General features: G+C 44.4%; 1 protein-coding gene across 2 annotated transcripts in view; it reads right to left on the minus strand.

The window, feature by feature from the left end:
* Positions 1-25,694, minus strand: part of LOC126281987 (zinc finger protein basonuclin-1-like) — a 175,011-nt gene that overhangs the window by 115,417 nt on the left and 33,900 nt on the right. For both annotated transcript variants that reach the window (XM_049981370.1, XM_049981371.1), the window contains exon 3: positions 17,551-17,653. In XM_049981370.1, the coding sequence (XP_049837327.1) occupies positions 17,551-17,653 (103 nt within the window). The remainder of the gene's footprint in view (positions 1-17,550; positions 17,654-25,694) is intronic.

The raw sequence follows: 25,694 nt of genomic DNA on the forward strand, positions 1-25,694 counted from the left end.
AACGTATTCCAATGTTTGATTATTCTTTGCTTTGTGGGAAGTACAAGCAAAACTCCAAAGATTCTGTCTCATATGAGACGACAGCGTTTTTCGCTGCCAACATATTCAGTAGCAAATGAGAAAACTTTAAGTGGGGCAGGGTTAATCTGTGACGCCTTAAGGATAAGTTTAAAGGAATGCAATGCAGCAAAGTTATTGTTTCTTAATTGTAAATGACAGATTTGAACTTAATCTAATTAAAACCTCTTACATTGTATCTTGTTATATGTAGTTCTTCTCCGAAAAGCAATTTTACAAAGGGCTTTCGTTAATGGAATGACCGCCAGACTCTGTCTGGGGTTGTCGGCCGCTTAGTGCAAGGAAATATTTACGCCTTAGTAAAAATACAAAAAAAAAAAATTAAAATCACCACCTAAAAAAATTAAAGCCAACAACATTCTCATAAAAAAAATTCTAGTACATTCAGCCAAAAAAATGCTTCAGCGGCTAGCGTATACAGAGTGTTACAAAAAGGTATGGCCAAACTTTCAGGAAACATTCCTCACACACAAAGAAAGAAAATATGTTATGTGGAATGTGTCCAGAAACGCTTACTTTCCATGTTAGAGCTCATTTTATTACTTCTCTTCAAATCACATTAGTCATGGAATGGAAACACACAGCAACAGAACGTACCAGCGTGACTTCAAACACTTTGTTACAGGAAATGTTCAAAATGTCCTCCGTTAGCGAGGATATATGCATCCACCCTCCGTCGCATGGAATCCCTGATGGGCTGATGCAGCCATGGAGAACGGCGTATTGTATCACAGCCGTCCACAATACGAGCACGAAGAGTCTCTACATTTGGTACCGGGGTTGCGTATCCAAGAGCTTTCAAATGCCCCCATAAATGAAAGTCAAGAGGGTTGAGGTCAGGAGAGCGTGGAGGCCATGGAATTGGTCCGCCTCTACCAATCCATCGGTCACCGAACCTGTTGTTGTGAAGCGTACGAACACTTCGACTGAAATGTGCAGGAGCTCCATCGTGCATGAACCACATGTTGTGTCGTACTTGTAAAGGCACATGTTCTAGTAGCACAGGTAGAGTATCCCGTATGAAATTATGATAACGTGCTCCATTGAGCGTAGGTGGAAGAATTAAAATGAGCTCTAAAATGGAAATTAAGCGTTTCCAGACACATGTCCACATAACACCTTTTCTTTATTTGAGTGTGAGGAATGTTTCCTGAAAGTTTGGCCGTACCTTTTTGTAACACCCTGTATATGATAATGAGATGAAATTCGAGGACCCCACACAACTGAGTTCCTGAGCAAAGAAATCGACTCGGCCGGGAAACTAATCAAGAACCCCGCGATCTAGTAACAGAGAAGCTAACCGCTAGACCACGATGTGCGGAAACTTTTGCAACCTAGATTTAAATTTACTGTGCTTTCCCTAAATCGCCCAAAGCAAATGCCGGGATGGTTCCTTAGAAGGCCACGGGAGATTTCCTTGTCCATCCTTGTGCTCCGTCTCTAATGACTTCGTTGTCGATGAGGTTTTAAACTGTTACCTTCCTTTTTCCGACACTGGTAAAGCCACCTCCGTTACATTGCTACCCCTGACACAGGCCTCAGTTCCGTCACTGCCAGCTCCGCCGGGCACCCCTCCGGTTTGGATGGGAAAGCGTCCGCTGCGGCACCTGCTGGTGAACGATAGAGCCACTTGGTGACAAGTGGTCACAGTTCACCCCGTCCCCGTGACCTCTGGGGTCGCTCCAGGGGCCGACCAGGTTCGCCAGCGGCAAGTTCATCGCCTCTGGAAGCTCTCCATATTCATGAGCCTCCACGCTCCTCGCATAGCCTGCTGGTTTTTTTTCTGTCAGGGCACACCTGTAGTTGCGACAGCTGAGACTTGAAGCCGCAGGTGAATATCGGAGCCGCATCAACAGCGAGCTGAGTGGGCTGAACGGTACAACAAGTTTATAAGAGTGCTGCAGACGAGTTCCTTTTGGACGGGTTACGGGACAGCTACGTCAGAAGAGAGCTGGTGAATCAACAGAAAGAGCCTTGTTACTGTCACCAGTATGGAGAAAGGTTAAACCGTGATAAGTGATGCATACAGGCCTACTTCTCCCACTTGTGTTGATCACACAACATAACTGTATGTCCAAAAGTAAAATAAAATATGTATCAAGTAAAGTACCACTTGATTGCTTTACTTGTAACTTCGTTCATAATGAAGATGTGAACAGCAGTATGTCTTAAATATCACCCTGATGTTGTGGTCTTCAGTCCTGAGACTGGTTTGATGCAGCTCTCCATGCTACTCTATTCTGTGCAAGCTTTTCATCTTCCAGTACCCTCCACGCTGCCCTCCAATACTAAATTGGTGATGGCTTGATGCCTCAGAACATGTCCTACCAACTGATGATCCCTTCTTCTAGTAAAGTTGTGCCACAAACATCTCTTCTCCCCAATCCTCTTCAACACCTCCTTATTAGTTATTTGATCTACCCATCTAATCTTCAGCATTCTTCTGTAGCGCCACATTTCTAAAGTTTCTATTCTCTCCTTGTCTGAACTATTTATCGTCCAAGTTTCACTTCCATACATGGCTACACTGCTGACAGACCGAATGGCGCGCTAGTGCTGAGCCACGCCTCCAGCGGCTCTGTACAGTGAGCGCCCTCTACCGCCACGATAATAAGGATGGCTGGTGGCAGCTGCTCAACCTGTTCACGCTTGGAGCCTCTTCGCTACGACACGGCTACACAGACGTCACCTAGTTGCGGCTTCAGGTCCATCGTTACTGCTCTAGAATAGGGATTCTCCTCCTTATTGACACAGACCTGCACTTGGTTTCTTGCCTCATTATTTGTAACGAGTCTACGTACGCTTGCAGAAATACAAGTTAAATAAATCTTCTGTTTCCTATGTTGACCTGGTCGCTAATCAGGTCTGCTCCTGTTCAGCTTTGCTATGACGACAGCTGCCGCGTCACTCTGTAGCCCATCTGTACGAACCATTGTGTACGAAGTCGAACATAACACATTCAACTATCTTTAGTTCGAGTATTTGTGTGAGTACAATGTACAGAAATGAAGAGAATGTAGATGCTACTCACCTATGGAGAATGTAAGCAAAACAGTAACGGCAATGTTTTCTTGTATACAATACGTGCCGTAGAAAACTGTAGTAGCATTTCTACGTTCTCTTCACATACTACATACTGTACTAAGGTAATCTCCCATGGCGCTATGGAAAAGAGTCGGGATGCACATGAAAAAACATAATTGGTACAGTTGTTTACTGTGTAAAGCACTTCAGTTAAATTTTCATGGAACCTGTTAAGATCCTAGCATGGTATTTCCTAGATGCGTCGATTCGTTCTGTCGACAAGTGTCCTAAACAATATTCTGGTCTACAGTGATTTGGACAGACGATGGTAGAATCGGAAATAACCTTTCAGTAACCGTTTAACAACTCAGAAGTGACACGAGGACCTTTCCATATTTGAGCATCTCAAAGGTTAACTCTACAGCACTTCCACTGATACAGTTAAAGATTGGGAGCAGGCATGATCAGGGGTGTTTGAAAGAATTTGCAACTAACAGCAGAGACAAGTACAGTAACGATTCCAAATGTGAGGACGACACGTGGAACAGCTCCTTTGACAGGTGAAGTAGTGTTTCTTATTAAGGTAGGCCTTGCATGAAGTTTCAGCTCAATTAGACCGGCCGTACGTAAGAAGTTTAGATTTCAAGTGTATGTACACTAATCACGACAATACTCGATACTGAAGTCTGTGGTGATGGTGGTGGGGTGGAGTGGGGGCGCTTATCAAGAAAGGGGGATGCTACCGAAAATGTAAACATTCCTTTAGAAATCTTTACACCCACAATTAGTAAGTCAGAATTCTGAACTTTCGGATGTACGAAGAAAAATACTTGCGTTTTAATGTCAAAATATAGTAAAAAACCATGGTGCAGTACATTGCCACAAACACAAATTTTTAAATTTTTTCATTCCCCTTTTATAAAAAGCCATGACTGATATTATCATCACGCAACAGATTTGAGAACATTATCGTAGGGTGTTAAGACGATCATAAGATCGCTGATCTACAATTATTAATTTATGTTTAAAATTGAAATATTTTCGAAACATTAAATTTCTGAACAATCAAAATTACGTATTTTTTGCGGTCACCCAAGCTATAAATAGCAATTTAATTGATGGAGATTCTTTAGTGCCAATGACACAGCGACATGTTTTGAACGGAGCATGAAAATTTCATGGCATTTGTCCGTACACTTTTTGAGAAAAGGCTTTTAACGACGCAAAAAATGTAAAACTGAGAAAATGCGTTTTAAGATTTATAACATATAATAACTGTATTTTAAACGCTTTCTCATCCTAGAGGTTTTTCTTCCCTTGCCTTCCAATCTGTCTGGAGGCTATTTGTAGGTCAGACATAGTCCTGCCAGGTTTATAAATCCTGCTCTGACCGATGCAGTAAACACAGCTGGACGTACACCAACTCTATAAATCATATCATATTTGCCGTTGTTCCCCTCATTGACTTATAAAGCATCACTGTGGACATCTGTTTGTGGTAAATAAAGTTCTCTTTGAGCATCTAATCAAAATTAAATTGCTTACGCTTTAATTTGTATTGTGTCTTTTCCCATGAAGACACGTTCTCAGTCAATCGGAGTATGCAAGAAAACAGCATGTGAGCTTAATTCTACTCATAATCGGTCCTGTTAGTGAATGCTTATGTGAATAGGTTTCATTTCTAATGTTGTGCCTACACCATTCGTCTTTTGCGCACATATTATGCGTTGGCGTTTCGACAGTGGATGGTTTGTGAAAATAAAATACACACGCCTCGTTGCATCTAAACTGTTTCTGTGAAACCTACGTTGCTTAAACACAGTTTTTTCACATTCCGTCATGCTCTTCAGTTCCACGTAAGGGTTTCGGTGTTTCAGTCACCACATATTAGTACGTTTTCGTATCATCGAAATGTAAACAAACCACATGCGTCGAAGTTGTCAGCCACAGAGGCAGTTTTCAGCCAAAACCGTAGTTGTCGGCCAAATACATAGGAAGTAAAGAAAGAGTCTTTACATTCACAAAAAGTCATCTGAAGCAAGCAGTTTCCCAGACGTATGGAAAGGTGGCGGTGGCTACGAGGGCAGAGGAAAATTTTAATATTTCACAGGCATTTTTAATGTTACCAAGAAAATAAAATTTATACACAACTTAGATAAAACTCTACAGAAGAAATAAATAGCTCTGAGAAATCAGTTTTTCGAACCGAAATTTATGACAGCCCCCATCTTAACGCATATTGGGAAATATCAAGCTCACGGCTCCTTTACGGTCTTACGTTGTCTGGATCGTATATTTCATCCACTGTCAGTTTTCGCTATTAATTCTAGTGCACTCCGCTTACGCACACTGCACTAGGGCGTCTCCTTACGAACTCTGCACTAGGGCGTCTCCGGAAACATGCAGGATCCCCTCACTTCTAAACAATACTGTTATTAGCTTAGCCGCGAGTCCGTAGAGGGTGGTATATGTGACGTACAGTATAACTTGTCAGCATTTCCATCCGGAATTTGCGAGTGTAAGTCGGACCTTCCTTGATCCGCCTTGGTGGGTCGTGTCGTCGGATTTCCTCCTACCTGTGCGCGGTGCAGCTCTCGTAAATGTCGTCCCGTGCAAATTCTTCAATGGCGCATTGGATGTCTCTGTCGGTGGAAGCTAATTATCCGAAATTGCTGTCGATTAACTTTGGGGTATGTATTTACTCGAAATTAACATTCAGAATGCCGTAATCTCACTTTTATTCCTGTTAGATTAATAATGAAACACTCATGTCACAAACTACTCGTAACCGAGAGCATGGCTACCATCGAACAAGACAGGAAGAGATCTTAACGCCGACTGCCTACTTTGGCGCGCCGTCCGTATCTCTTAATAGTTTCGTCACAGTTCATGGATTTCCGATCAAGTTCGTTCTTACTAAGATATGCATTTGTTAATGAACGGGTGTGAATTTTAACGAGGCAAAATTATGATAAATAGTTTTAAACATCCAGATGCTCATCCTAGTATTCATGTTGTCATAAATGACTTTAATTATTAAAAATAATAAACAAAATCGGTGACTTTGGCGCCAAGACGGCGGTACTTCCCGCCATGTGTATTTCCCAGGCCGACGCTTGTTGCTACGGTCCAGCGCCGAGCCCCACACCACTACGCGCGACATGTGGTCGCTTCGTCACCTAGCCAGCCGTGTGGGAAATGCTCTCCGATTCAAGGCCGGCTACGGACTAAAGCACTTCCTAACTATCGTGAATACATCAATAAGAGACAATAAGTTATTAAAACTGGTAAAAATGTTTTCCTCGCGGAAGAGGCACCTTACAAGCACCGAGCGTCTGCTTGTGTCGTTTGGGCCTTAAACCGGTCCTGTTCAAAGACCAGGGCTGTAAAATGCAAAGATCCGTAATAGCACAGCGTGAAACACCCAGCATTGCTGTACGTGTACGATTACTGGAGATATTTGCTTTTAGTGACTCTGCGGTCGGAAATGTCAGCGCGAGGCGGATTCTGGTGGTAGAGTCGGGGAGGTTTCGGATGTCGGACGCGCCAGCGGTGCAGACAGCAGCGCCTCCCCGCGGCGGCCTTGGGAACGCCCACCAGCTCGCTCTCACGGAACAGACCGCCGCGGGCTCTGCATAAATCCAGCTAGGCCGGCGCCTCGTAATTACGGGGCCATAACTGGAGCGGGAACTCGTCCGCGTCGCCAGTCCACGTGAGGGGCGCTACGGGTACAGTCTCACGCTCTCGGCCTTGTTTGGCCGACGCCGGATCTGATCTGCTGGTGACTCGTGTCTAGCCGCTCTCTGGCGCCGCGCTCGCCTACGTCCCACATATGACAGTGCTGATGGAGGTACGCGCGTTGCATGCTGACGGTGAGCTGGGAGGCCCGTCCGGTGCCAAGCGCGGGGAGCAGACTATACTGCGGCAACGGTGAAGCATCCGTGTTTATTCTGCACAAGTGTGCAATGAGAATATTGTGCAGAGTCGATAACCGAATATCTTGGATACGCCTCTGCACGGACACAGGAACACTTACACTTTCAGGATGACAGTTGTTGAACTATGAAGAAGATCGTAAATTATATTAGAACAAAGAAGCCCTCGGTCACAAATGTTAAGTCAAAACTGACCAGGTTTCGACGCTACTATGAGCGTCGTCTTCAGAATTAAACTAACTGTACTAAAACATAATAGGTATATAAGACATTAATAAACTAAACTGCGTACTGACTGGAAAGAGATGCAGTACTCGCAAGTGACATTCTAAAAAAATCTAAGCCGGAAAGGCGACGACATGAAAAGTTCTAAATAAGATAAGATGGCGAGCCGCTAAGGGCTGCTCGTACCTGAGTTTTGTTGCAAACCGTGTTCACCCAACCTGGTCAATTTTGACTTAATATTTGTGACTGAGGGCTTATTTGTTCTAATATAATTCTGATAGGGTCACTAACCTTAGCAGCTATCTTCAAAGATCGTAAATTAGTTACAAACTACGGCGTGCATACCCTTTATTCAACATGTAAACGTCACTACAGATGTACGGATTTAGGTTATGATATGTTCGATACGCTTGCCATCATTGACGATGATGTGGCGCAGACGAATAGCCAAGTTCTGCACGATCCGCTGAAGTGTCAGAACATCGATGCTGTCTACGACCTCCTGAATGGCTGTTTTCACCTCAGCAATGGTTTTTGGGGTTATTGCTGTATATCCCAGTGGCCTCTGGGAATTTCAGAGCTAGAATGTGGTCCCCAAAGTGCTCCTCCAGATCATCAAACACTCTCTTGCTTCAATGGCGTCGAGCTCTGTCTTGCATGAACCACATCTTGTCGAGGTCAGGGTCGCTTTAGATAATGGCGATGAAACCATCTTCCAAAACCTTCACGTACTGTTCGGTAGTCACCTTACCATCAAGGAATATCGCACCAATTATTCCGTGACTGGCCCGGAGTGGCCGAGCGGTTCTAGGCGCTACAGTCTGGAACCGCGCGACGGTTACGGTCGCAGGTTGGAATTCTGCCTCGGGCATGTTTGTGATGTCCTTAGGTTAGTTAGGTTTAAGTAGTTCTAAGTTATAGGGCACTGATGACCTCAGAAGTTGAGTCCCACAGTGCTCAGACCATTTGAACCATCCCGTGACTGGACGTTGCACACAACGCAGTCACCCGTTGAGGGCGAAGAGACTGCTCGAACGAGAAATGCGGATTCTCAGTCTCCCCAAATAACCAGTTTTGCTTATTGACGAACCCATCCAAATGAAAGTGGGCATCGTCGCACGAACGCGAATACTAATTCCCATCATGCCATTTGTGGATTTCCTTACGGCTTTTGACACTTTACCACACAAGCGGCTTGTGGTGAAATTGCATGCCTATGGAATACCGTCTCGGTTATGTGACAGGATTCATGATTTCCTGTCGGAGAGGTCACAGTTCGTAGTAATTGACGGAAAATCATCGAGTGAAACAGAAGTGACTTCCGGCGTTCCCCAAGGTAGTGTTATAAGCCATTTGCTGTTCCTTATCTATATAAACTGTTTGGAGAAAATCTGAGCAACCATTTTAGGTTGTCTGCAGATGACGCTGTCATTTATCGACTAATAAAGTTGTCAGAAGACCAAAACAAATTGCAAAACGATTTAGGAAACATATGTGTATGGTGCGAAAATTGGCAATTGACTCTAAATAACGAAAAGTCTGAGTTCATCCTAGGTGATAAACGGAATCCGTTAAACTTCGGTTACACGATAATTCACTCAAATCTGAAGGCCGTAAATTCAACTAAATACCTAGAAAGTAAAACTACGAAAAACTTACGGTAAGACGAACGTAAGACTGCGTTTTATTGGCAGGACACTTCGAAAATGTAACACATCTACTAAGGAGACTGCCTACACTATGCTTGTCCGTCCTGTTTTGGAATACTGCTGCGCGGTGTGGGTTCCTTACCAGGTAGGACTGATGGAGTACATCGAAAAAGTTCAAAGAATAGAAGCACGTTTTGTACTATGGCGAAATAGGGGAGAGGGTGTTCAAATGGCTCTGACCTCTATGGGATTTAACATCTATGGTCATCAGTCCCCTAGAACTTAGAACTACTTAAACCTAACTAACCTAAGGACAGCACACAACATCCAGTCATTACGAGGCAGAGAAAATCCCTGACCCCGCCGGGAATCGAACCCGGGAAGGGAGAGGATGTCACTGAAACGATACAGGATGTGGGATGGTATCATTAAAACAAAGGGATTTTTCGCTGCGGAGGAATCTTCTCACGAAATTCCAACTACCAACTTTCTCCTCCGAATGCGAAAATATTTTTTGACGCCGACCTACATAGGGAGAAACGATCACAACGAGAAAATGAGGGAAATCATAGCTCGTACGGAAAGATATAGGTGTTCGTTATTTTCGCGCGCTACACGAGCCTGGCATAATAGAGAATTGTAAATGTGGTTCGATGAACCCTCTGCCAGGCACTTAAATGTGATTTGCATAGTATCCATGTAGATGTAGACTCGTACACTGCCCAGTGGCGTCGCTCATTACACCATTTCACTGGATATAAAAACGTGTGCGTCATGAGGACCTGCTGGACCGTTGTAACCCTGTCATCTCGACTCTCTACGCGCATTACCACACTGGAACTCACGCATGATTTCTCTCGCTGATTCTCGACAATACTCGACGATTGCTCCCCGACAGGGCACAGTTGTTCCTTCGCGTTTCCACGATCAGATCACCAGCAATCGAAATGACAACTTAGGAAGGTTGAAATGTCCCTGATGGATCTGTAAAGCGGCATTCAATGACTAGTCCACGCTCGAACTCACTGTACACTCCCGACCGACCCATTCTGCTGTTATTGCTATGCAGAAAGCACAATACACCGCCCTACTACTTTTATATTGAAAATACGGTAACCCCCCCCCCCCACTAACTAGTTTTACATTGAAAACACAATAACACCCTCCCCCCGACTACTTTTCTATTGCCCCCGTGACGTCTAGCAATCAACTCTACATTACATAGGGTGTCCAGATACTTTTGATCACATTCTGAAAGAGTTTCTTATCGTAACAAAGCTTGTTATGGTTTACTCAGTTTTAATCGGTTCAAATGGCTCTAAGCACTATGGGACTTAACATCTGAGGTCATCCGTCCCCTAGACTTAGAACTACTTAAACCTAACTAACCTAAGGACATCGCACACATCCATGCCCGAGGCAAGATTCCAGCTAGCGACCATAGCAGCACCGCGGTTCCTGACTGAAGCGCCTAGAATCGCTCGGTCACACCGACCGGCTTACTCATTTTTAATTCTTTATTATTCCGTATATCTTGCATATACAGGGTGTTACAAAAAGGTACGGCTAAACTTACCGGAAACATTCCTCAAACACAAAGAAAGAAAATATGTTATGTGGACATGGGTCCGGAAACGCTTACTTTCCATGTTAGAGCTCATTTTATTACTTCTCTTCAAATCATATTAATCATGGAATGGAAACACACAGCAACAGAATGTACCAGCGTGACTTCAAACACTTTGTTACAGGAAATGTTCAAAATGTCCTCCGTTAGAGAGGGTACATGCATCCACCCACCGTCGGATGGAATCCGTGATGCGCTGATGCAGACCTGGAGAATGACATATGGTATCACAGCCGTCCACAATACGAGCACGAAGAGTCTCTACATTTGCTACCGGGGTTGCGTAGACAAGAGCTTTCAAATGCCCCCATAAATGAAAGTCAAGAGGGTTGAGGTCAGGAGGGCGTGGAGGCCATGGAATTGGTCTGCCTCCACCAATCCTTCGGTCAGTGGATCTGTTGTTGAGAAGCGTACGAACACTTCGGCTGAAATGTGCAGGAGCTCCATCGTGCATGAACCACATGTTGTGTCGCACTTGTAAAGGCACATGTTCTAGTAGCACAGGTAGAGTATCCCGTATGAAATCATGATAACGTTCTCCATTGAGCGTAGGTGGACGAAACTAATATGAGCTCTAACATGGAAATTAAGCGTTTCCGGACACATGTCCACGTAACATCTTTTCTTTAAATCGAAATCAATATGTGAATTATAATTTGCTGCCACGATAAAAATACCGAGTTCAGAAAGTATCAGTTAACGAAGAACGTACCCTACGCAGGCAAGTCAGAATCATACAGTCTTTTCTCCAATATTGCAAAAAAAAAAAAAAAAAAAAAAAAAAAGTGTGTCAGCGATGAAGTGTCAGATGCATGCATTACGACTTCTTAGACGATATTCCCAATCACTCGTACCATTAACTCGTGATTTTTCACGTCACGATCAAACTTGGCGGTGTACAATACTAAAAAGTAAAAATCAATATACAACGAACATTTAACAAGAGGTCGACGTGAAGTAATCAATAAGATTTCAGACTGGATGCAACGTACAATTCGTAGTTTCGTGTTAATAACTGACCCAGGCGTGTTTAAAAACCTTATCCATATATGACTACGTTTGAACTGCTTTAAATGTGACCTTTACGCTTAAAGCCTCTCATTATTCAAAAATCAAGAGATCCGGTTACATGGGCTGTTTAAATGGTGAGTGTTATTCCAAGTAAGGCCGTCATTATCTGTGACATTATAGCAACTGAGTGGGGACGACCGTTATATTATACAGGTGAAAGTAATTGCAGCCTTTATAGCGTGACAGGACAGGAGCAGAAACTTCGAGCACTACAGGGCTGACCGCATCGGCAGTGAAATGTGGCGTAACGGGATATCGCCGGGACGCCACAATATAGAGGTCACGAGACTCGTAAAAGAGTTTCAGCAACAACATCTATGTGAGCGCGTAAATGTTAGGTATCTAGATTGGATTATGTAGTTGGTAATTCTGTCAGAGACGCCAAAGTACTAGGAAGATGAGATGAACGGAACGAAATTAGGCTACAACATGAACAGAATAGATATCGCCTCGAAAGGAGATTATAAGATGAGTATTAACTAAAGTAAAAAAAGGATAATGGAACGCAGTCGAATTGAATCACGCGATTCTGACGGAATTGTATTACAAAATGAGGCACTGAAAGTTGTTAGTTAATTTTGGTATGTGGGGAGGAAAATCAATGATTGTGGCCAACAAAGAAAGCAGACTGGCAGTGACAAGAAAAGCATAACGGAAAGAGAAAAATTTACTAGCATGGAATATAAATTTAAGTCTTCAGAAGTTAGTGACGCCGGCCGCGGTGGTCTCGCGGTTCTAGGCGCTGCAGTCTGGAACCGCGACACCGCTACGGTCGCAGGTTCGAATCCTGCCTCGGGCATGGATGTGTGTGATGTCCTTAGGTTAGTTAGGTTTAACTATTTCTAAGTTCTAGGGGACTAATGACCACAGAAGTTGAGTACCATAGTGCTCAGAGCTATTTGAACCATTTGAAGTTAGTGACATTAAAAGGCCTATTATCAAGTTAGTGAGAGTTAACTGTTTCTGGAACTTTACTGCGGTGGGCAAGTTTTTTATTTTTGGAATACGTAATAAATTTTCAAAGTTTTCATAGAGTCTCCTGCGGCCAAATAGCGTAAAGTTACTTGTCACGTGATCGTATCCGATTTTGAAGTCACTAGTGAACGCGCTCCAAAAGGCAGTCAAACTGAGTTTGAGACAGTCGTAATACGTTTTCCAAATCTTCATGACAATGATTTCTGAATTCCATGTCAACCAAATTACTATCCCCCGACTTTCATTGTAGCACCCAGTTCCTAAGCCACCATCGTCTTCTCTTCCGTTTTTCCAACCGATTCTTTCTCTGTGCTAAAATAGGACCGAAAACGGAATCCACCAAAGCACAAGCCTCGGTAGGGAGCACGTTCATAGCCGACTTCGCGCAATCAACAGAATCACGCTTTCGTCTGCACTTCAATACGTGTGAAATTGAAACAACCCACGACTCATGCGGTCACTCCTGTCTTGGCGTGACAGCAAGTGCGAAAGCGTAGAACACATCCGCCTTCACGCCCGGAAGGAACCCGCCTTTACACGGTATTAGTGGAACGTGCCGTGGGTCTTACTCACTTTTTCTTCAATTCTGTTTACATTTTGAGCACAAAAGAACTCCCTGAGAACGAGCAAAAATAATTGTACCCTAATCGCAGCCAGCGGTGCGAGATGTCTGACACCTCAGTCCATTTCGTTCGCGGAAGCAGCGAAATACCGGCCTAGGAACACAAATACAGAACTAGCGGACGGGTCGGTGTTTACGATGGGCCGCTAGGGAATTCCGCTGTTTTCGCCGCATTTAATTGTTTCTGCGCGTCGCGCGCTGTTTGAGTTGGCCCGGCGTCGTGACGAGACGGCGCCACCACTATAAGCGAGGCTGACAGCGGCGTCGGCGTCGTAAAATAGAGTGGCGCCCGCCCGGGCCGTGTTTACACGCTGATGAAGTGCGCCGTCGCGGAAACGCCGCGCGCGCGCGCGTCTATATTAAACGCCCGAGCCGGGGACCAGTGTATCAATATACAGCGACTCGGTCGCCGGCTAATTTTAAAGTCCGACTTACTTAACGGCCGTCGGGCGGCGCCTCCTTCTCGGAAGTGCGCCCGTAAGACGCGGGATACTCGCCATCTGCCCTCGGGGCAGCCGTGGATTCCGCGCGGGAGAATGCGCGAACACAAATCAGTCGGTTCAGGGTCTGTGTCGCTGTACACCCTATTTTCAACAGCAGCAGGTTGCATTACGAGGAACTGGATCGCGAATTTCTGTCCTCACGGCCGCAGTCGTAATTCTTGCAAAGTCTTTCTAGCTAATGCATCTCGACGGATTACTGCCAAATTCCTTTAAGATTAATACGGAAAAATATTGGGGGCAGCAAAATCAACACGACGTAATATACAGCGAGGCGTTAAATATGAAACAACTGCGGAGATACGTAAGCACTAAACGAAAACTAATCTCCGTCCGATCGGGTGTCTGAAAGCGCAACGGTACCGACCGACCGCCGTGTCATCCTCAGTTGATACTCGTCACTCTATATAAAACCTGGAAGCAGAGGCTCCTGAATCCCCTTGTATGTAACAGCAGAGGGCCTGCAACAGTTGCTTGGATAACGCCAGATGTCACATCTGTTTCACTCGTTGGTTTCCTTTTAACTACTACGTACTGTGTCCCTTGTGACAAGAAATCATGTTTGATTGTGCTGGACAGTAAACGATTTTTAAGAAGTACTTGAATAACCACTGACGGTTCCAGCACTAAAGAAACATCTTGAGAAAGCGATTTTTTTTAGTTACTTTTTTCAGCGCCAGGTCACACTAATCGTATCATTACCGCATTCGACCTCTTAAAAAGCTCACCGAACATCGGATCGGCAACTACTACGGTTACAACATAGGCTCTTCTGTAAATTTAAAAACTACTGTACTGAGAAATGCTGGCTGCAATGGCATGCATGCCCAACAATTAATATCTAATAAAGTGTGGAAAAAGGGTGAATGACCTAAAGACTGGACTACCTCTGTCCTAATTCCTCTGCACAAAAAAAGGAACTGATAGGGACTGCTCCAACAATAGGACCATAGCGTTAATTTCACATGCTAGCAACGTCCTCCTGCATATAATAAATCAACGCCTAAAATTTTTTCTGCAGTCTCAGATTTCTGCACAACAAGCGTGTTTCGTGTCAGGTAAAGTTCTCGAGAGGCAGTCTTCAATTTAAGGTAGATAATTGAACTATCTTATGATTTGTGTGTCCCTGCCTACATCTGCTTCCTACGTTATAAAAAGGACTTTGATTGTGTCATGTGAAACAAATTGTTGCATGTGCTCAACGAGTCTGGGGTTCGAAAACACCCGGTATCCTTAATTAAAAGGTCTTTATAATAGCCATACAGCAACCATAAAAGTAGATGGGGAAAACTCGGAATTTTTCGATGTGACACATGGTGTCAGACAGGCCGGCCGGGGTGGCCGAGCGGTTCTAGGCGCTACAGTCTGAAGCCGCGCTACCGCTACGGTCGCAGGTTCGAATCCTGCCTCGGGCATGGATGTGCGTGATGTCCTTAGGTTAGTTAGATTGACGTAGTTCTAAGCTCTAGGGGACTGACGACCGCAGGAGTTAAGTCCCATAGTGCTCAGAGCCATTTAAACCACTTTTTTGATGGCGTCAGACAAGGTTGCAAACTGTCACCTCAGCTCTAGAATATCTATGCAAAGTGTTTGATCAGGAAAGCGCTGGATGGCTGGGACGGTGGGATTTCAATTGGCGGCAGGAAAATCAACAATTTACGCTTCGCAGATGATACTACACTCAGCAGGAAGTGAGGAAGAACTTGGTAATCTGTTCGCAAAAGTGAAAGATATTAGTATAAACCTTGGCCTAGAGATAAACATGAAAGTAACCAAACTAATGGTTATAAATCGTCAGGGCAGCGATCAAAACTAACTTACAGGATTCAAAGGAATCTGGAGGTAGTGGGTGATTATGTATATATAGGCTCTCTCATCAATTGCATACGAGAGTGTGATTAAGATATAAGACGGCGAATCATTCTTGGTCGCGCCGCAATGGTCAAACTCACAAAGATATGGCAGAATCGGGCAATATCCGAGACAACGAAGATGTGCCCGGTAGAGGCATTGGTGTTTCCTGTATTCTTATGCGGATGCGAGACCTGGGCCGTGAAAGGTAGTGATAAGAGCCGCATTGATGCTTTCGAGATGTGGTGTTGGTGGTGGATGCTATGCGTAACGTGGGCACGAAAAAGAACAAATGCCCCAATAATAGAACAACTTAAAATCACAAGAAGGTTATCTTCACGTGTCAGCCAAAGATACCTTCAGTTCCTTGGGCACATCGTGAGAAGGAAAGGGGATAATTGAGAGAAGACCATCGTTACGGCAGAAGACCATCTGGGAGAGCAGCAAACAGATGGCTGGATCAAGCGAAGAAGTTTACAGCCAGCCTCTTCACATCATATTAAGAAAGACCGTAGATCGCTGTGGATGGACACGTCTGTCTGAAGTTTCAAATACATAAGAAGGAATGAGAAAATGAGGTCGCGACACTCATCAATGAGTAAAACGACTAATGATATTCAGTAAAAGTGAAGATATATGTTAGAAGTAATCATCACAGTACAGATTATACCTCACAGAAAATGATGTGCTATTATGATGTGGCCATACAAGGTTCGAATAATTTTCACTCCAGATGCTCACATACTGACCGAAATCTATCTGTAAAATAAAGAACTTCAATATTTACGACCGGTGCTGTCATTTATCCAATGTACATTGTCTGAAAAAGTCGTCATGGGTTGTTGTTGTTGTTGCGGTCTTCAGTCCAGAGACTGGTTTGATGCAGCTCTCCATGCTACTCTATCCTGTGCAAGCTTCTTCATCTCCCAGTACCTACTTCAACCTACATCCCTCTGAATCTGTTTAGTGTATTCATCTCTTGGTCTCCCTCTACAATTTTTACCCTCCACGCTGCCCTCCAATACTCAATTGGTAATCCCTTGATGCCTCAGAATATGCCCAACCAACCGATGCCTTCTTCTAGTCAAGATGCACCACAAATTTCTCTTGTTTCCAATTCTATTCAATACCTCCTCATTAGTTATGTGATCTACCCACCTAATCTTAAACATTCTTCTGTAGCACCACATTTCGAAGGCTTCTATTCTCTTCTTGTCCAAACTATTTATTGTCCATGTTTCACTTCCATACATGGCTACACTCCATACAAATACTTTCAGAAACGACTTCCTGACACTTAAATGTATACTCGATGTTAACAAATTTCTCTTCTTCAGAAACGCTTTCCTTGCCATTGCCAGTATACATTTTATATCCTCTCTACTTCGACCATCATCAGTTATTTTGTTCCCCAAATATCAAAACTCCCTTACTACTTTAAGTGTCTCATTTCCTAATCTAATTCCCTCAGCATCACCCGACTTAATTCGACTACATTCCATTATCCTCTTTTTGCTTTTCTAGATGTTCATCTTATATCCTTCTTTCAAGACACTGTCCATTCCGTTCAACTGCTCTTTGCTGTCTCTGACAGAATTACAATGTCATCGGCGAACCAGAAAGTTTTTATTTCTTCTCCATGGATTTTAATTCCTACTTCGAATTTTTATGATTTGAAAACGTTACTTACTGACGTACAACAGGACGTAACTCGTCAAAGTTCAACCGAAGAGTCGGTAGAGGCGCTCACGAATATCGTATACGATTTTCTGACAGCACCTTTACGTGTACCACTAAGACTGGCCATTTATTATTGTAGAATTAGCTTGGAACAGGTTGTTTAGCTGTGGAATTCTCGCTGTTCGTATCAGTTGTTAACAAGTGCTGAATAGTGCTGCGTCTAGTCCGCTGCGAGTATAGGCAGCTGCGGCAGGCAGCTCCAGTTCGGCAGCAGGCAGAATAATGGGCAGGAAGTTACGTGCAGGACACTTACCGTGGGACAGCCAGCCGTGGCCGCAGGAGTCGCAGGACCGCATCACCTCCTGGCCGGGGCTGAAGGAAGGGCAGAAGCAGGCGGGGGCAGCGCATCGCAGTCCCTGCAACAAGAAGCTACCTCGTTCAGGGTCCTCTAGTGATACGGTCGGAGTGGATCACTCTCTCTTACTTGTACCATACAGCGAACCACGACAGCACACACAGGGTGGTCCAATGATCTTGACCGGGCCAAATATCTCACGAAATAAGCATCAAAAGAACAAACTACAAAGAACGAAACTCGTCTAGCTCGAAGGGGGAAATCAGATGGCGCTATGGTTGGCCCGCTCGATGGCACTGTCATAGGTCAAACGGAACTAAACTGTTTTTTTTTTTTTAAGAACGATCCCCCCTTTTTTATTAGTTGGACCACTTTTTTCACTTGGTGATAGATGGCGGTGTAATAGTCACAAACGTAGTATCACGTAACATTCCGCCAGTGCGGACGGTATTTGCTCCGTGATACATTACCCTTGTTAAAACGGACCGTTTATCAATTGCGGAAAGGGTCGATATCGTGTTGATGTATGGCTATTGTGATCAACATGCCCAACGGGCTTGTGTAATGTATGCTGCTCGGTATCATGGACGACATCATCCCAGTGTCCGATCCGTTCGCCGGATAGTTACGTTATTTGAGGAAACAGAAAGGGTTCAACCACATGTGAAACATCAACTACGACCCGCAAAAAATGACGATGCCCAAGTAGGTGTTCTAGCTGCTGTCGCGGATGATCCGCACATCAGTAGCAGACAAATTGCAAAATTGCAGGAGAATCGCGAATCTCAAAAACGTCGGTGTTGAGAATGCTACATCAACATCGATTGCACCCGTACCATATTTCTATGCACCAGCAATTGCATGGCGACGACTTTTAACGTCGTGTACAGTTCTGCCACTGGGCACAAGAGAAATTACGGGACGATGACAGATTTTTTTCACGCGTTCTATTTAGCGACGAAGCGCCATTCACCAACAGCGGTAACGTAAATCGGCATAATATGTACTATTGGGCAACGGAAAATCCTCGGTGGCTGCGACAAGTGGAACATCAGCGACCTTGGCGGGTTAATGTATGGTGCGGCATTAAGGGAAGCTCACGTGCGATTGAAGCAGTATTGATTAGCATATTTCATGGCAGGTGGATTGGTCGTCGAAGCAGCATACCATGGCCCGCACGTTCACCGGATCTGTCGTCCCCGGATTTCTTTCTGTGGGGACAGTAGAAGAATATTGGCAATCGTGATCCACCGACAACACCTAACAAGATGCGTCAGCGCATTGTCAATGCATGTGCGAACATTACGGAAGTCGAACTACTCGCTGTTGAGAGGAACGTCGGTACAAGTGTTGCCAAATGCATTGAGGTTGACGGACATCATTTTGAGCATTTGTTGCATTAATGTGGTATTCACAGGTAATCACGTTGTAACAGCATGCGTTCTCAGAGATGATAAGTTCACAAAGGTACATGTATCACATTGGAACAACCGAAATAAAATGTTCAAACGTGCCTACGTTCTGTATTTTAATTTAAAAAATACCTATTACCAACTGTTCGTCTCAAATTGTGAGCCATGTGTTTGTGACTATTACAGCGCCATCTATCTCAAAGCGAAAAAAGTGGTCCAACTAAAACATTCACACTTCTTTACTTACTACACGAATAAGTAATAAAAAATGGGGTTCCTATTTTTTTAAAAACGCAGTTGATATCCGTTTGACCTATGGCAGCGCCATCTAGCGGGCCAACCATAGCGTCATATGGTTTTCTCCTTGAAGCTAGACAAGTTTCGTTATTTGTAGTTTTTTCGTTTGACGCTTATTTCGTGAGATATTTGGCCCGGTCACGATCAATGAACCACCCTGTATACACGCCCAGAATCTTTATTACTCACATTACACTTATTTAACGACAGTTAAAAAAATGTCAGTAATAATAATTTGCAGTACCACTGTGGTACTGGAATCAGGGAACCAAGAAATTTGAGTCTCCAGTACTTTGTATTTATCAAGCTTCACTCATTACCAACCCAAGACGTACAGAGAGGCTACAGAAATTAAAAATATAAAAACAATCGCAACACATTACACAAGTCTTGTGTCTCGATGCTAAATAAAGCAAAGGGCGCCAACTCTTCTACAGTACTACAGCCACCAGTGGAAAAACGCAACTCGCCTCTCACTGCCAAAAGCTGTCCTAGCTGTAACTCGCTCCACCCACCAAGTTGTCCATCGCTGTATGTCACTCATACACATTCACTCCCACTTGCCAATTCTTACTCACTCATTCAGTCCAACTTATTGACATCATCTCTTTCTCTTGTCTTACAGACAGAGTCTCCTTGTTCTGTCCTATTACTATTGTTCTCTCAATTCACTGTCTCCCTCTCGTTCTCATTTACTGCTACTACCTCATTCCTTCCTTCCCACTCCTGCTGTCTCTGCTCACTGTCACTATCTCTATTTCTCGCTGTCATTGTCGTAGGCGCTGTCTCTCATTATCACTGACTCTCAGCCACTTCCATCCACTTTCTCCTCTTTATTCCTCTCCCACTGGCACTGTCTCCTTCGCTCTCTCTATACCATAACCACTGTTTGCAATCTTCCAATATTTATTATTTTTCTGTCTCCTTCCCAGTGTCGCTGTCTCGTCAGTATAAAAAAGCGCGAATATCTTAACATGCTCGAACCACAATTCTTGAAAAAACTTTTCCTGTGGAAGGTAGAATGAGTTAGATGGTACTCCACTTTTCAGTCAAAGTCTTTTAAGTGGGATGCTCCGATAGGAGCATTTATCCGCTGCTTCCACTCCTTTCCATGCTGCAGCACGGCATGTCACTTTTACGAAAAGAACTTTAAGGGTCAGTAAAATTTCTAGAGTATACTCATGTGAAATAGAAATAACACAAAACAAATTTTACACCCCATACCAAATTTCACGCACACAAAAATTTTACATTTGCCTCAGTACTACAACACGGGATCCCCAGAATCCTTCAGATGATAACTGAGAAACATTAAAGCATATTTCTACGTATTACGAAATTTTATAAATCGCGTTTTCGTCTCATGCCGGATGATAAGTGCGTAATTTACGTGTTTCCTTAAGTTTAGAGATCGAGTTGAACTCACGAGAGCTTAAGTCAGGGGAGTACAGTAGGTGGTTTAGCACTTAGCAGGCCCAACAGTCAAACAAATCAGTAACAGCTTGCACTGTACGTGCTTGAACACTGTCCTGCAAAATGATGCTCATGTCCTGCAGAAAGTGTCGCATGATCACTATGTCATTGGTTAAAACCGACTGCTAGTATCGCAATGATGATGATAATGAAGATTATGATCTGAGAACGGTATTATACCTGTATAAATAAAATCTGCTAAGAGTAAAAACTCCCAAGAGTGTAGGAGACGATGCGGGAGATCCCACTGCTGTGCTAAGCAAGGTCCTAGTGGAGGTGGTTTTCCATTGCCATCCTCCGACCGTAATGGCGATAAATGATGATAATGATGAAGACGACAACAACTCCCAGTCATCTCGAGGCAGGAAAAATCCCTGACCCCGCCGGGAATCGAACCCAGAACCACGTGCGCGGGAAGCGAGAACGCTACCGCAAGACCACGAGCTTCTTTTTTTTTCGGACAGTATTGCAATCTCCTGTTCAATTAACATGCTCAGACCACGCGGTTATACTTGTATAAATAAAATCTGCTGAGAGTAAATATCGAACATGAAGGCCTGCATTGTATGTGCATATCTGTTCACAGTGACAGACTGTCATACATCTGCAGGCCAGAGAAAGAAGGCGTCGCGAAGCAGTAGGCCGCCGTGGCCGCGGGCGACGCGCGCGCCACTGCTAGAACGGCGGCCGTGACGGGCACTAGAGGCAGCGGGCCCCTTCGGCGTCGGCAAAAGGAAGAAACGGGCGCCCGGCAGGCTCTTGACGTGCGTAGGCCGCGCTGCTTGCTGCTGCCGCCGCGAGCCGAGTCACGCAGGCGGCACGCGTGATGCTGCCGGCAGCGCCGTGGGAACCGCCGCCTTCCCACCTCCGCGGCGCCGGTAATTTATGCGGCCGGTGTGGTGCCAGCGCTACGTCACGCCACGCTACGCAAACCCCGGCCGACCTGACACGGCCGCATAATTACTACGGGCAGGCGAGCGACACGCACGCCGTACAGCGGAGGCGCTGATTTCGCCACACGAGTTCCGAGTAACCGCAGCCTGATTTAAACTCGTTTATATTTTAAAACGCGCTGTCCCATTTACCTTGGCATAATAATGTTTTGACCAGAAGCAAAAGAAAAGATTATTTAGCTACCAGGGGGGTCATTAACCAGGGCGTCTGACTTTATCGGAAGTTCGTTCGTTGCGAATACATCAGCAGCATTACGCCTACCTTTCCCTTTCAAGCAGCAGATCACGATTTTACTTCCCAATCCTTTGCCTCTCTGGGGTTGTAGAAAAATATCCGCTACCAGTCACAATAAAAGGTTGTTCATTCGTCACTCCACCGGTTTCGGGCTTGCGCCCATCTTCAGGTGTTAATACATTCGTTTACATGTTTGTACTGTTGGAGAACACTGTATAAATACAAAAATTTATTTGCTGGTGACTACACAAATACATGTGGGACAATTGTAAGTGGTAAGGCAGCATTTGACGAAAATATATCTGTACTTACAAAAAAATGAAGCACCATTATTGCAGTTATGCTGTGGTGATAGTTTTGCCACTTAGTTACACACCTATGGTCATTTTCACGTCCATATATCATCTATAGCTCCATATTACACTATTATGATGTGCACTACACTATGTTTACACACAAACATGTGGGCTGCGGTCAAAGATGTAGCAGATGTAAAGATGTTGCTCACACAGAAACTGTAGGTTCTGGTCAAAGAACTTAGCCACAGATAGTGCAAAAGTGTTGCATATATAGAAATTTAAAAAGCTATTATAGACTGCTACATTTCTTGACACACATTATGAAATTTTCTGGTTCACATTTTTGACGAAAACTTAGATCTAGGAAGTACAATGGCGTTATATATATGAAATTACTCAACGCTATTACAAATTAAAAAATTAAAAAAAATGACAGCTAGAACTGTTTTGAGCCACACTGTTGTCAGAGAACTTAGATCTAGGGGGTACAATATTGTAACGAACAACCTTTTATTGTGACTGGTAGCGGATATTTTTCTACAACCCCATAAAGGAACAGTCACGGAGTTCGACAGCATCCACTATGGACAGAATTCCTTTTCCTCTCGTCAAGACCTGATAAAAGAAGTACGTAAACCAGACGTTATTAAAACTGTCACACAAAACTGACTTTGACTCTCCTCCACTAGCACACAGTGCAAGTATCTGGGGAGAGCGTAACTCGCATACTTAATGGTGTTGACATCGTGCAGCTGTCATTAAACAAACGGTGTTAACGAGTGCTGCAGGCCGGCCGGAGTGGTCGAGTGGTTCTAGGTGCAACAGTCTGGAAGCGCGCGACCACTACTGTCAAAGGTTCAAATCCTGCCTCGGGCATGGACGTGTGTGATGTCCTTAGGTTAGTAGTTCTAAGTTCTAGGGGACTGATGACCTCCGAAGTTAAGTCCCATAGTGCTCAGAGCCATTTGAACCATTTTTGAGTGCTGCAGTGCAGGTTCTTATCATGACAGGATCGAAAAATCGTAGGTACGTTCGGTAATCCATTGGCACACGGAGTATGCTTTCAAAAATTACAGTTCCACTTTCTGGCACCAGGTGAAAATACGTCGCTGTAAGCAGTCAGAATGTGAAACGTTTCCTGTTTCGACAGCGGCATGCTATTTATTGCTTGACGACAAGTGTTCTTTTGTGAAGTGACTTGGTGTGAAGGGTTTCCGTACGAAATGCGGTGCCTATTGAGAAGAAAGACCTTGCGCTGCTGGTAAAGCTGTTTCATCAAACGACAGCAATAGCAGCGTTGCACTGTGGGAATATCGCCGACAGAAGCAACTGCAAAGAGGCCCCATGTCAATAAATAAGATCTGATGTAATAGGTGAATTGGGTAGCGCCGCAGGGTCAGGTCGATATATATATATATATATATGATGACTTTTGAACATTATTAAGGTAAATACATTGTTTGTTGTCTATCAAAATCTTTCATTTGCTAACTCTGCGTACGCATGACGTCTTTCACACGACGCCCAGCGTCTATGGAAAGCGTCCATCCGTTTCCCATTACAAACAAAGTTATTTTTAAATCGGAATTTTACGTGCCCATTTGATAAGGGCCTCCCAAATTAGTTCAGTGCGTTGTTCGTTTTATCGACGTGTATAAATGGGAACAGTTAAACAAGAAGAATAATCAGTACTGCACCAGCGACTGAGCAGGTGTTATACATGGCGGTCAGTACTCCACCAGCGACTGAGCAGAGCTTATACGTGGCCGTCAGTACTCCACCAGCAACTGAGCAGGGGTTATATATGGCGGTCAGTACTCCACCAGCGACTGAGCAGAGCTTATACGTGGCCGTCAGTACTCCACAGCGACTGAGCAAGGGTTATACATGGCGGTAGCAGCCAGCGCGTGCCAGTGCAGTTATGTCGCTGCTGGAGTCCAGGTTATTCCTTGTGTTTTACGTTATCTATTAAGACACACAGATAAATTAAATATTTCACCAGAGTAATTTGGGTCCACTCTGTCGAATGGGCACATAAAATTCCGATTTAAAAATCACTTTGTTTGTAATGGGAAATGAACAGACGATTTCTGTAGACGGTACGCGTTGCACGACAGACGTGATGAACGTTTCAAAAACCAGACTGCAAACGTCTGCCGAAACACGACAGGAAATGCGAGTGATTACCCATAAGAGAGTAGCCTGCTGCAACGAGTCACCGATGACTGGCAGGCACGATACTTAGAGCGGTCCAGCCTAGCACTTGTACACAATGCCACCTGTTGCAGAGTCGGACGGAGCCTACAAGTTTGCAGGTGTTAACAAAAATATGGAAACATCAGGGCAAATGCAAGCTTAAACAGAAACGAAGATGGTTGCCAAGGCTACAGGTTTGCACTGTTGTATTTGGCCACGGACGGTAACTGTGCAATGCTCGTAACACAATGCAACTGCCTGACGTAGTCGGAAGAGTGTTCTGCGTACATTATGTAGGAGCTGAGTGAATTCGAATGTGCGCAAATGATTCGGGTTCGTACGGTAGCTTCCTCCGTAACCAAGTGAAGCAAAACTGCTTCATCTTCCAAGGGGCATCGTATCGAATATTTGTGCTGCCTACAGGAGAAACGGAGAAACATCAACCACTAAATCACAAGGTGAACGAATGTGTTTGTTTAGCGATTGTGACAGACGGTCATTGAAGACGTAAGAAAGAGACAGAATTGAATGTTGCACTCGCGAACACTGTAAGCACCAAAACGACACCTAGGTCTCTAGAAGAGCGTAGCGTTCCAAAGGATTGGAAAAGGCCACATGGCCTTCCTCGTTTTCAAGAAGGGATGTCGAACAGATGTGCAGAACTATAGACCTATATCTCTAACGTTGATCAGTTGTAGAATTTTGGTTCAAAGAAATGGCTCTGAGCACTATGGGACTCAACTGCTGTGGTCATCAGTCCCCTAGAATTTAGAACTACTTAAACCTAACTAACCTAAGGACATCACACACATCCATGCCCGAGGCAGGATTAGAACTCGCGACCGTAGCAGGCGCACGGTTCCGGACTGCGCGCCTAGAACCGCGAGACCACCGCGGCCGGCTAGAATTTTGGAACACATATTATGTTCGAGTATAATGACTTTTCTGGAGACTAGAAATTTACTCTGTAGGAATCAGCATGGGTTTTGAAAAAGAAGATCGTGTGAAACCCAGCTCGCGCTATTCGTCCACCAGACTCAGAGGGCCATAGACACGGGTTCACAGGTAGATGCCGTGTTTCTTGACTTCCGCACAAGGCGTTCGATACAGTTCCCCACAGTCGTTTACTGAACGAAGTAAGAGCAATTGTGTGAGTGGATTGAAGAGTTCCTAGATGGAGAGAAGTCTTCCGAAGTAAGAGTGATTTCAGGTGTGCCGCAGGGGAATGTCATAGGAC

This window comes from Schistocerca gregaria, chromosome 7 (genome assembly GCF_023897955.1).
Source record: "Schistocerca gregaria isolate iqSchGreg1 chromosome 7, iqSchGreg1.2, whole genome shotgun sequence".
In the NCBI taxonomy this organism is placed as follows: domain Eukaryota; kingdom Metazoa; phylum Arthropoda; class Insecta; order Orthoptera; family Acrididae; genus Schistocerca; species Schistocerca gregaria.